Below are 13,762 nucleotides of genomic sequence, written 5' to 3'. Positions count from 1 at the left end.
ATGTACAATAATGTCATAACCATGTGCAATACTGTCATAGTAATGTGAAATACTGTCATATTCATGTGCAATACTGTCATAAGCATGTGCAATACTGTCAGTCATGTGCAATACTGTCATATTCATGTGCAATACTGTCATATTCATGTGCAATACCATTATAATCATGTGCAATACTGTCATATGCATGTGCAATACTGTCATATGCATGTGCAATACTGTCATATTCATGTGCAATACTGTGATAATCATGTGCAATACTGTCATATGCATGTGCAATGCCGTAATAATCATGTGCAATACTGTCATATGCATGCTTGGTTTCATATTGTCATATGCATGTGCAATACTGTCATAACCATGTTTTACCTCACTACATTTGAAACCAAGCACTTTCCACACCACACAGTTTTAGACCACCTGAAATGGCTGTGGGGGGGTATTTTTTAGCAAGTTCACAGCGCGAGTTGACGGCCCGACTAACCTAGACCCATAGAAAAACAGCTAGAAAAAATTGAAAATGTATTTGTTTCTGTTTTCAAACCCAAATCATAATTTTTCGTACATTAATAGTTCTTGAAATCAGCTTGAAATACTTTTACTACTTGGTACTTCGAAACGGTACAAACAGTATTTCTTCTTTATTCTGATTCATCTGGCAGTCGTGCAAACCTTTCTTCTCATTATAGAAATGTATTTTGTTGCGTTCCTCACCCGTGTGCCTTTGACGTGAGCGAGGATCCTCAGGGGCCTGAGCGCTTTCAGACTGACCAGAGCAGAGCCTAACCCAGAGGTTTGAGCCGCCACCGACAAAACGCAAGCCTGAAGAGGACGAAAACGCGGCACAACGTCACCACATGGAGCTTATTTTACCGTTTTTATTTTACCCTCTAACCCTTAACCCTAAAGCCCTCTAACCCCTAACCCTAAAACCCTCTAACCCAAAAACTCTCTAACCTCCTAACCCTAAAACCATCCAACCCCCTAACCCTAAAAACCCCTAACCAAAAAACCCTCTAACCCCCTAACCCTAAAACCATCTAACCCCCTAACGCTCTAACCCTAAAACACTCTAACCCTAACCCCTAACTCTAACGCCGTACTCTAATCCTTAACCCTAACCCTCTAACCCTCTAACCTTAACCCAAACCCTCCAATCCCTAACCCTCTAACCCCTAACCCTCTAACCCCTAACCCTCTAACCGTAACCCTCTAACCCTTACCCTCTAACCCTCTAACCCTAACCCTCTAACCTTAACACCCTAACCCTAACACCCTAACCCTCTAACCCTTACCCTCTAACCCTAACACCCTAACCCTCAAACCCTCAAACCCTCTAACCCTCTAACCCTTACCCTCTAACCCTAACACCCTAAACCTAACACCCTAACCCTCTAACCCTAACACCCTAAACCTCTAACCCTCTAACCCTTACCCTCTAACCCTAACACCCTAACCCTCTAACCCTAACCCTAACACCCTAACCCTTTAACCCTCTAACTCTAACACCCTAACCCTTTAACCCTCTAACTCTAACACCCTAACCCTCTAACCCTAACACCCTAACCCTCTAACCCCTAACCCTCTAACCCTAAAACCCTCTAACCCTTAACCCTCTAACCCTCTAACCCTAAAACCCTCTAACTCTAACCCTCTAACCCTTACCCTCTAACCCTTACCCTCTAACCCTTACCCTCTAACCTCTAACCCTCTAACCCTAACCCTCTAACCCTTACCCTCTAACCCTCTAACTCTTACCCTCTAACCCTAACCCTAACACCCTAACCCTCTAACCCTTACCCTCTAACTCTAACACCCTAACCCTCTAACCCTTACCCTCTAACCCTAACCCTTACCCTCTAACCCTCACCCTCTAACCCTCTAGCCCTCTAACCCTCTAACCCTAAAAACCCCTAACCCCTAAAACTCTCTAACCCCTAACCCAAAAACCCTCTAAACCCCTAACCCTAAAACCATCTAACCCCCTAACCCTCTAACCCTAAAACCCTCTAACCCTAACCCCTAACTCTAACGCCGTACTCTAATCCCTAACCTTAACCCTAACCCTCTAACCTTAACCCAAACCCTCCAATCCCTAACCCTCTAACCCCTAACCCTCTAACCGTAACCCTCTAACCCTAATCCGCCAACCCTCTAACCCTAACCCTCTAACCCTAACCCTCTAACCCTAACACCCTAACCCTCTAACCCTAACCCTAACACCCTAAACCTAACACCCTAACCCTCTAACCCTAACACCCTAAACCTCTAACCCTCTAACCCTTACCCTCTAACCCTAACACCCTAACCCTCTAACCCTAACACCCTAACCCTCTAACTCTAACACCCTAACCTTCTAACCCTAACCCTCTAACCCTCTAACCCTCTGACCCTCTAACCCTCTGACCCTCTAACCCTCTAACCCTCTAACCCTCTAACCCTCTAACTCTAACACCCTAACCTTCTAACCCTAACACCCTAACCCTCTAACCCTCTAACCCTCTGACCCTCTAACCCTCTGACCCTCTAACCCTCTAACCCTCTAACCCTCTAACCCTCTAACTCTAACACCCTAACCTTCTAACCCTAACACCCTAACCCTCTAACCCTCTAACCCTCTGACCCTCTAATCCTCTGACCCTCTAACCCTCTAACCCTCTAATTCTAACCCTCTAACCTTTACCCTCTAACCCTTACCCTCTAACCTCTAACCCTTACCCTCTAACCCTTACCCTCTAACCCCTAACCCTAACCCCTAACCTTAACCCTCTAACCCTAACCTTCTAACCCTCTAACCCTTACCCTCTCACCCTAACACCCTAACCCTCTAACCCTTACCTTCTAACCCTAACCCTTACCCTCTAACCCTCTAACCCTAACCCTCTAACCCTAACCCTCTAACCCTCTAACCCTCACCCTCTAACTCACTAACCCTCTAACCCTCTAACCCTCTAACCCTCTAACCCTCTAACCCTCACCCTCTAACCCTCTAACCCTCTAACCCTCTAACCCTCTAACCTTAACCCTCTAACCCTCTAACCCTCACCCTCTAACCCTCTAACCCTAACCCTCTAACCCTCACCCTCTAACCCTCTAACCCTCACCCTCTAACCCTCTAAACCTCTAACCCTCTAACCCTCTAACCTTAACCCTCTAACCCTCTAACCCTCACCCTCTAACCCTCTAACCCTCTAACCCTAACCCTCTAACCCTCACCCTCTAACCCTCTAACCCTCACCCTCTAACCCTCTAAACCTCTAACCCTCTAACCCTCTAACCCTCTAACCCTCTAACCTTAACCCTCTAACCCTCTAACCCTCTAACCCTCTAACCCTAACCCTCTAACCCTCACCCTCTAACCCTCTAACCCTCACCCTCTAACCCTCTAACCCTCTAACCCTCTAACCTTAACCCTCTAACCCTCTAACCCTCTAACCCTCACCCTCTAACCCTCTAACCCTAACCCTCTAACCCTCACCCTCTAACCCTCTAACCCTCACCCTCTAACCCTCTAAACCTCTAACCCTCTAACCCTCTAACCTTAACCCTCTAACCCTCTAACCCTCACCCTCTAACCCTCTAACCCTCTAACCCTAACCCTCTAACCCTCACCCTCTAACCCTCTAACCCTCACCCTCTAACCCTCTAAACCTCTAACCCTCTAACCCTCTAACCCTCTAACCCTCTAACCCTCTAACCTTAACCCTCTAACCCTCACCCTCTAACCCTCTAACCCTAACCCTCTAACCCTCACCCTCTAACCCTCTAAACCTCTAACCCTTGAAACGACGTGAGTGCGGGCGCCTTGAACGTACGAGCGTCACTACGAGGTCGAGCCAGCACCAGCCGTCGGTGAAGTATCTCCTGAAGCCGAGTCCGAGCCATTTGAAGAGAACCTCCAGGACGAACAGGTAAGTGACCCCCTGGTCCAGATATCCCAGGCAGGTCATGAGGGTCGGGCGCGTGGGCAGGTACATGTCCTCGAAGACCTGCGGCGAACGACAAGCACGGTCAGCGGCGTGAGAGGGGCGGAGCCAATGTGGCACCAAACAAGTGCAACAAACTCAGCTGTGAAAAATAATGAACTGATTTCCTTAAGTTCACGTTAAAAACACAAATATTCCAAGTGTTTAATTTATTTTAAAGATTATTTTTTTTCTAAGTTCAAATTAAAATTATTATCATTATTTTTTACACCAGTAGACCATCTTTTTAAGTTTCAAGTCATTTTCTTAATTTAAACTTGTTGCCATCGGAGGGATTGGACTTGGTTTGGACTTAGTTTGGACTTCGTCTGTACTTAGTTTGGACTTGGTCTGGACTTAGTTTGGACTTAGTTTGGACTTAGTTTGGACTTGATCTGGACTTAGTTTGGACTTGGTCTGGACTTAGTTTGGACTTGGTCTGGACTTAGTTTGGACTTAGTTTGGACTTGGTCTGGACTTAGTTTGGACCTGGTCTGGACTTAGTTTGGACTTGGTTTGGACTTGGTCTGGACTTAGTTTGGACTTGGTTTGGATTTAGTTTGGACTTGGTCTGGACTTAGTTTGGACTTGGTCTGGACTTATTTTGAACTTGGTCTGGACTTAGTTTGGACTTGGTTTGGACTTAGTTTGGACTTGGTCTGGACTTAATTTGGACTTGGTCTGGACTTAGTTCGGACTTGGTTTGGACTTAGTTTGGACTGGGTCTGGACTTATTTTGGACTTGGTCTGGACTTAGTTTGGACTTGATCTGGACTTATTTTGAACTTGGTCTGGACTTAGTTTGGACTTGGTTTGGACTTAGTTTGGACTGGGTCTGGACTTATTTTGGACTTGGTCTGGACTTAGTTTGGACTTGATCTGGACTTAGTTTGGACTTGGTTTGGACTTAGTTTGGACTTGGTCTGGACTTAGTTCGGACTTGGTTTGGACTTAGTTTGGACTGGGTCTGGACTTATTTTGGACTTGGTCTGGACTTAGTTTGGACTTGATCTGGACTTAGTTTGGACTTGGTTTGGAGTTAGTTTGGACTTGGTCTGGACTTAGTTTGGACTTGGTCTGGACTTAGTTCGGACTTGGTTTGGACTTAGTTTGGACTTAGTTTGGACTTGGTCTGGACTTAGTTGGGACTTGATCTGGACTTAGTTTGGACTTGGTCTGGACTTAGTTTAGACTTGATCTGGACTTAGTTTGGACTTAGTTTGGACTTGGTCTGGACTTAGTTTGGACTTGGTCTGGACTTAGTTTGGACTTGGTCTGGACTTAGTTTGGACTTGGTCTGGACTTAGTTTGGACTTGATCTGGACTTATTTTGAACTTGGTCTGGACTTAGTTTGGACTTGGTCTGGACTTAGTTTGGACTTGGCCTGGACTTAGTTCGGACTTGGTTTGGACTTAGTTTGGACTTGGTCTGGACTTATTTTGAACTTGGTCTGGACTTAGTTCGGACTTGGTCTGGACTTAGTTTGGACTTGGTCTAGACTTAGTTTGGACTTGGTTTGGACTTAGTTTGGACTTAGTTTGGACTTGGTCTGGACTTATTTTGAACTTGGTCTGGACTTAGTTCGGACTTGGTCTAGACTTAGTTTGGACTTGGTCTGGACTTAGTTTGGACTTGGTCTGGACTTAGTTTGGACTTGGTCTGGACTTAGTTCGGACTTGGTTTGGACTTAGTTTGGACTTGGTCTGGACTTATTTTGAACTTGGTCTGGACTTAGTTTGGACTTGGTCTGGACTTATTTTGAACTTGGTCTGGACTTAGTTCGGACTTGGTTTGGACTTAGTTTGGACTTGGTCTGGACTTAGTTTGGACTTGGTCTGGACTTAGTTTGGACTTGGTCTGGACTTAGTTCGGACTTGGTTTGGACTTAGTTTGGACTTGGTTTGGACTTAGTTTGGACTTGGTTTGGACTTAGTTTGGACTTGGTCTGGACTTATTTTGAACTTGGTCTGGACTTAGTTCGGACTTGGTTTGGACTTAGTTTGGACTTGGTCTGGACTTATTTTGAACTTGGTCTGGACTTAGTTCGGACTTGGTTTGGACTTAGTTTGGACTTGGTCTGGACTTATTTTGAACTTGGTCTGGACTTAGTTTGGACTTGGTCTGGACTTAGTTTGGACTTGGTCTGGACTTATTTTGAACTTGGTCTGGACTTAGTTCGGACTTGGTTTGGACTTAGTTTGGACTTGGTCTGGACTTATTTTGAACTTGGTCTGGACTTAGTTCGGACTTGGTTTGGACTTAGTTTGGACTTGGTCTGGACTTAGTTTGGACTTGGTCTGGACTTAGTTTGGACTTGGTCTGGACTTAGTTCGGACTTGGTTTGGACTTAGTTTGGACTTGGTTTGGACTTAGTTTGGACTTGGTCTGGACTTAGTTTGGACTTGGTCTGGACTTAGTTTGGACTTGGTCTGGACTTAGTTCGGACTTGGTTTGGACTTAGTTTGGACTTGGTTTGGACTTAGTTTGGACTTGGTCTGGACTTATTTTGAACTTGGTCTGGACTTAGTTCGGACTTGGTTTGGACTTAGTTTGGACTTGGTCTGGACTTATTTTGAACTTGGTCTGGACTTAGTTCGGACTTGGTTTGGACTTAGTTTGGACTTGGTCTGGACTTAGTTTGGACTTGGTCTGGACTTAGTTTGGACTTGGTCTGGACTTAGTTTGGACTTGGTCTAGACTTAGTTTGGACTTGGTCTGGACTTATTTTGAACTTGGTCTGGACTTAGTTCGGACTTGGTTTGGACTTAGTTTGGACTTGGTCTGGACTTAGTTTGGACTTGGTCTGGACTTAGTTCGGACTTGGTCTGGACTTATTTTGAACTTGGTCTGGACTTAGTTCGGACTTGGTTTGGACTTAGTTTGGACTTGGTCTGGACTTAGTTTGGACTTGGTCTGGACTTAGTTTGGACTTGGTCTGGACTTAGTTTGGACTTGGTCTAGACTTAGTTTGGACTTGGTCTGGACTTATTTTGAACTTGGTCTGGACTTAGTTCGGACTTGGTTTGGACTTAGTTTGGACTTGGTCTGGACTTAGTTTGGACTTGGTCTGGACTTAGTTCGGACTTGGTCTGGACTTATTTTGAACTTGGTCTGGACTTAGTTCGGACTTGGTTTGGACTTAGTTTGGACTTGGTCTGGACTTAGTTTGGACTTGGTCTGGACTTAGTTTGGACTTGGTCTGGACTTAGTTTGGACTTGGTCTAGACTTAGTTTGGACTTGGTCTGGACTTATTTTGAACTTGGTCTGGACTTAGTTCGGACTTGGTTTGGACTTAGTTTGGACTTGGTCTGGACTTAGTTTGGACTTGGTCTGGACTTAGTTTGGACTTGGTCTGGACTTAGTTTGGACTTGGTCTGGACTTATTTTGAACTTGGTCTGGACTTAGTTCGGACTTGGTTTGGACTTAGTTTGGACTTGGTCTGGACTTAGTTTGGACTTGGTCTGGACTTAGTTTGGACTTGGTCTGGACTTAGTTCGGACTTGGTTTGGACTTAGTTTGGACTTGGTTTGGACTTAGTTTGGACTTGGTCTGGACTTATTTTGAACTTGGTCTGGACTTAGTTCGGACTTGGTTTGGACTTAGTTTGGACTTGGTCTGGACTTATTTTGAACTTGGTCTGGACTTAGTTCGGACTTGGTTTGGACTTAGTTTGGACTTGGTCTGGACTTAGTTTGGACGTGGTCTGGACTTAGTTTGGACTTGGTCTGGACTTAGTTTGGACGTTTTTCACCCCCGCGGCAAAAGACTAAAAAGTTTGAAGTTGAATTTTGTTTGGGAAATTAAAAAAAATAATAATCAGAAAATAAATCAGAAACTTCAAAAAATATATCATAAATGTCAATTTAGGAAATAAATTATTTTATTTTTCACTGTTTAAAAAGTTGTTTGCCCAGTTTCACATTTTTGCTTTGGAGTTTCAGATATTATGGACCTCTTCTGGCTCCATATTTATTCATCTCAAGTGCAGCGAGTGCACTAAATATACACTAAATATACACTAAATATACACTAAATATACACTAAATATACACTAAATATACACTAAATATACATGCAAAACATAAGAAATATAAACAATGTAAAGAAAATATTAAAGTACTTCCAGTAAATAAAGTAGAAACACAGTCCATGCAAAAGCAGAAACTAAATAAAAAGACTGTACAACAAACAACAGTAATATTAAAGCTGCACTATGTTCCACAGTACGGCATTAACCTTATTTATTTACAACTGACACCACCACGTGCACAGAGTTACAGCTCAGATCTGTGTAGAGGCCAGTCCACTTGCCAAAGTTAAAATCAACTACCTTTTGTGAGCACTGGGAGCCCTCAGGGGTGCATTTTAGGTCCAATACTTTTCACCCTGTACACAATACACATACAACTGTGCTGCTTCCCATGATTGTAATATATCCATCCATCCATCCATCCATCTTCTGCCGCTTTATCCAGGGCCGGGTCGCGGGGGCAGCAGTCTGAGCAGGGACTCCCAGACTTCCTTCTCCCCAGACACTTCCTCTAACTCCTCCGGGGGGATCCCGAGGCGTTCCCAGGCCAGCCGAGAGACATAGTCTCTCCAGCGTGTCCTGGGTCTTCCCCGGGGCCTCTTCCCGGTGGGACATGCCTGAAACACCTCCCGAGGGAGGCGCCCAGGAGGCATCCGAAACAGATGCCCGAGCCACCTCAGCTGGCTCCTCTCGACGTGGAGGAGCAGCGGCTCTACTCCGAGCTCCCCCCGTGTGGCCGAGCTCCTCACCTTATCTCTAAGGGAGCGCCCAGCCACACGGCGGAGGAAACTCATTTCGACCGCTTGTATCCGCGATCTTGTTCTTTCGGTCACTACCCAAAGCTCATGACCATAGGTGAGGGTAGGAACGTAGACCGACCGGTAAATAGAGAGCTTTGCCTTTCGGCTCAGCTCCCTCTTTACCACAACGGTCCGATGCAGCGACTGCATCACTGCAGCCGCTGCACCGATCCGCCTGTCGATCTCACGCTCCATCCTTCCCTCACTCGTGAACAAGACCCCGAGATACTTGAACTCCTCCACTTGGGGCAAGGACACCCCACCCACCTGGAGAGAGCAAGCCACCTTTTTCCGGTCGAGAACCATGGCCTCGGATTTGGAGGTGCTGATTCTCATCCCAGACGCTTCACACTCGGCTGCAAACCGTCCCAGTGCATGTTGCAGGTCCGGGTTTGATGGAGCCATCAGGACAACATCGTCTGCAAACAGCAGAGATGAGATCCTGTGGTCCCCAAACCGGACACCCTCCGACCCCTGACTGCGCCTAGAAATTCTGTCCATAAAAATTATGAACAGAACCGGTGACAAAGGGCAGCCCTGGCGGAGTCCAACATGCACTGGGAACAGGTCTGACTTACTGCCGGCAATGCGAACACAGCTCCTGCTCCGGTCATACAGGGACCGGACAGCCCTGAGCAAAGGGCCCCGGACCCCGTACTCCCGGAGCACCCCCCAAAGGACACCCCGAGGGACACGGTCGAAAGCCTTCTCCAGATCCACAAAGCACATGTGGACTGGTTGGGCAAACTCCCATGAGCCCTCGAGCACCCGATGGAGGGTATAGAGCTGGTCCAGTGTTCCACGACCGGGACGAAAACCACTCTGCTCCTCCTGAATCCGAGGTTCGACTATCGGTCGGATTCTCCTCTCCAGTGCCTTGGAATAGACCTTACCCGGGAGGCTGAGGAGTGTGATCCCTCTGTAGTTGGCACACACCCTCCGGTCCCCCTTCTTGAACAGAGGGACCACCACCCCGGTCTGCCAGTTCAGAGGCACGGTCCCCGAACGCCACGCGATGTTGCAGAGACGTGTCAACCAAGACAGTCCTACAACATCCAGATACTTTAGGTACTCAGGGCGGATCTCATCCACCCCCGGAGCCCTGCCACCGAGGAGTTTGCGAACAACCTCAGTGACTTCAGCTTGGGTGATGGATGAGCCAGCCTCCGAGTCCCCGGTCTCTACTTCCTCTTTGGAAGACGTGACTGAGGGATTAAGGAGATCCTCAAAGTATTCCTTCCACCGTCCGACGACATCCCCAGTTGAGGTCAGCAGGCCTCCACCCGCACCGTAAACGGTGTTGGTGAGACACTGCTTCCCCCTCCTGAGGCGCCGGACGGTTTGCCAGAATTTCTTTGGTGCCGACTGATAGTCCTCCTCCATGGCCTCCCCGAACTCCTCCCAGGCCCGGGTTTTTGCCTCTGCGACAGCACGAGCCGCGGCTCGCTTGGCCTGCCGATACCCGTCGATGACCTCCGGAGACCTACAAGCCAGAGTGGCCTGATAGGCCTCCTTCTTCAGTCTGACGGCATCCCTTACTTCCGGTGTCCACCACCGGGTTCGGGGGTTGCCGCCACGACAGGCACCGGAGACCTTGCGACCACAACTCCGAGCAGCCGCATCAACAATGGAGGCGGAGAACATGGTCCACTCGGACTCAATGTCCCCAACCTCCCCCGGGACATGGGAGAAGCTCTCCCGGAGGTGCGAGTTGAATACCCTACTGACAGAGGGCTCCACTAGACGTTCCCAACAGACCCTCACAATGCGCTTGGGTCTGCCAAGTCTGTCCGGCTTCCTCCTCCGCCAGCGGATCCAACTCACCACCAGGTGGTGATCGGTTGACAACTCTGCCCCTCTCTTCACCCAAGTGTCCAAGACACGCGGCCGGAGGTCTGATGACACGGCAACAAAGTCGATCATTGACCTCCGGCCTAGGGTGTCCTGGTGCCATGTGCACTGATGGACACCCTTGTGCTTGAACATGGTGTTCGTTATGGACAATCCGTGGCTAGCACAGAAGTCCAATAACTGAACACCGCTCGGGTTCAGATCGGGGAAGCCGTTCTTCCCGATCACCCCTCTCCAGGTGTCACTGTCATTGCCCACGTGGGCGTTGAAGTCCCCCAGTAGAACAACGGAGTCCCCGGTCGGTGCACTGTCCAGTACCCCTCCCAAGGACTCCAAGAAGGCCGGGTACTCTGCACTGCTGTTCGGCCCGTAGGCCGCCACAACAGTGAGAGACCTGTCCCCCACCCGAAGGCGGAGGGACGCGACCCTCTCGTTCACCGGGGTAAACTCCAACACGTGGCGGCTGAGCTGAGGGGCTATCAGCAAGCCCACACCAGCCCGCCGCCTCTCCCCGCGGGCAACACCAGAGAAGTAGAGCGTCCAGCCCCTCTCGAGGAGATGGGTTCCAGAGCCCAAACTGTGCGTGGAGGTGAGGCCGACTATATCTAGTCGGTATCGCTCAACCTCCCGCACAAGCTCAGACTCTTTCCACCCCAGCGAGGTGACATTCCATGTCCCCAGAGTTAGTCTCTGTGTCTGGAGATCTGGTCGCCGAGGCCCCTGCCGTCGACTGCCGCCCAGATCTCTCTGCACCGGCCCCTTATGGATCCTCCTGCGGGTGGTGGGCCCACGGGAGGGCGGCCCCACGTCGCTCTTTCGGGCTGTGCCCGGCCGGGCCCCCTGGGGTAAGACCCGGCCACCAGGCGCTTGCCATGGAGCACCCATCCCAGGCCTGGCTCCAGGATGGGGCCCCGGTGACGCCGATCTGGGCGACGTAAACGGCCTTGTTCGTGTCGTCGTCATAAGAGGCTTCTGAACCGAACTTTTTCTGACCCGTCACCTAGGACCTGTTTGCCTTGGGAGACCCTACCAGGGGCATGAAGCCCCCGACAACATAGCTCCCGGGATCATTCGGGCACTCAAACCCCTCCACCACGTTAAGGTGTCGGTTCAAGGAGAGGGATTGTAATATAGTCGCTAAATATACTGACAATACTACGATCATTGGTGAATACGATGAACCGTCTCACAGAGCAGAGGTACAAATGCTTGTTTTAACACATCGCCGTGGAGAGAGGCAGACGGTTGAACTGATAACGGAAAGGCCATAGTTTTTGAAGGTGACAAATTGCAATGTTTAGAGAAGAAGAATTTAAGACTGTAAGAGAAGCGAAAGGGCCAATAAACGAGGCTTTTAACGTGAGGTGACGAGAGAAGCTTGTCAGGATAATGAAATAACTGAAGACGTTTGGTATTGGCTGCCCTCCAACTGACCCTCTCACAATGTCCTCTGAGGAAAACTGAATCCCCCTGTGTCGCCCTGACTCGTCCTGTAGGGGGCACTTTAAGCAAAACATCACTTATTACGAGGACTTTTTTGTTTTGACCCAAATCAAGTTTCAAGTGAATTCCACAAAGAAGTAAACGAAGCTCCTTTTGCTTCGTCACTGAAAACCTTTTTACACACGCTTTATAAAGGACAAGCTGCGTTACCAGGGCCGCGCTGCTGACGAGGACGACGAAGAAGACGCCGTTGCCGAAGTACGGGTGCTGAACGATGTTGAAGGTGCCCCGGCGGAGGCGGGACCAGACGCGGCCGCAACCTCGAGACGCGTCCAGGTCCAGGGCGGGGCAGCAGCTGTAGCACTCTGCGAACGCACGCGACACACATGAGTCACGACACGCACACGACACGCATGAGTCACAACACGCATGACACGCACGAGTCACGACACGCACGAGCCACGACACGCATGAGTCACGACACGCACGCGACACGCATGAGTCACGACACGCACGCGACACGCATGAGTCACAACACGTACACGACACGCATGAGTCACAACACGCACGACACACACGAGTCACGACACGCACGACACGCACGAGTCACGACACGCACGAGCCACGACACGCATGAGTCACGACACGCACGCGACACGCATGAGTCACGACACGCATGAGTCACAACACGCACACGACACGCATGAGTCACAACACGCACGACACACACGAGTCACGACACGCACGACACGCACGAGTCACGACACGCATGAGTCACGACACGCAAGACACGCATGAGTCACGACACTCACGCGACACGCATGAGTCACGACACGCACGACACGCATGAGTCACGACACGCAAGACACGCATGAGTCACGACACGCACGACACGCATGAGTCACAACACGCACGCGACACGCATGAGTCACGACACGCACACGACACGCATGAGTTACGACACGCATGAGTTACGACACACACGCGACACGCATGGGTCACGACACGCACACGACACGCACGACAAGCATGAGTCACGACACGCATGAGATAAAACACGCATGAGTCACGACACACACGCGACACGCATGAGTCACGACACACACACGACACGCACGAAACGCATGAGTCACGACACGCATGAGTCACGACACGCATGAGTCACGACACGCACACGACACGCACGGCACGCATGAGTCACGACACGCATGAGTTACAACACGCATGAGTCACGACACACACGCGACACGCATGAGTCACGACACGCACGCGACACGCATGAGTCACGACACGCACACGACACGCATGAGTCACGACACGCATGAGTTACGACACGCATGAGTTACGACACGCATGAGTCACGACACACAAGCGACACGCATGTGTCACGACATGCACACGACACGCACGACACGCATGAGTCACGACACGCATGAGTCACAACACGCATGAGTCACGACACGCATGAGTCACGACACGCATGAGTCACGACACGCAAGACACGCATGAGTCACGACACGCACGCGACACGCATGAGTCACGACATGCACGACACGCATGAGTCACGACACGCAAGACATGCATGAGTCACGACACGCACGACACGCATGAGTCACAACACGCACGCGACACGCATGAGTCACGACACGCACACGACACGCATGAGTCAC

The 13,762-nt window shown here is 49.6% G+C and overlaps 1 protein-coding gene across 1 annotated transcript in view; it reads right to left on the bottom strand.

Annotated features, from left to right (window-relative positions):
• The window catches only part of LOC140349310 (sodium channel protein type 4 subunit alpha B-like), a 97,556-nt gene that overhangs the window by 24,312 nt on the left and 59,482 nt on the right, over positions 1-13,762 (bottom strand). The window contains exons 16-18 of the mRNA XM_072435594.1: positions 12,303-12,457; positions 3,816-3,989; positions 715-822 (exon numbers count right to left, since the gene is read on the bottom strand). Coding sequence (XP_072291695.1) covers positions 715-822; positions 3,816-3,989; positions 12,303-12,457 — 437 coding nt within the window. The remainder of the gene's footprint in view (positions 1-714; positions 823-3,815; positions 3,990-12,302; positions 12,458-13,762) is intronic.

This window comes from Eucyclogobius newberryi, unplaced genomic scaffold, assembly GCF_026437365.1.
Source record: "Eucyclogobius newberryi isolate DKJ021-1_F unplaced genomic scaffold, fEucNew1.0.hap1 SCAF_7, whole genome shotgun sequence".
Taxonomy (NCBI): domain Eukaryota; kingdom Metazoa; phylum Chordata; class Actinopteri; order Gobiiformes; family Gobiidae; genus Eucyclogobius; species Eucyclogobius newberryi.
This window is presented reverse-complemented; position numbering and strand designations above follow the sequence as displayed.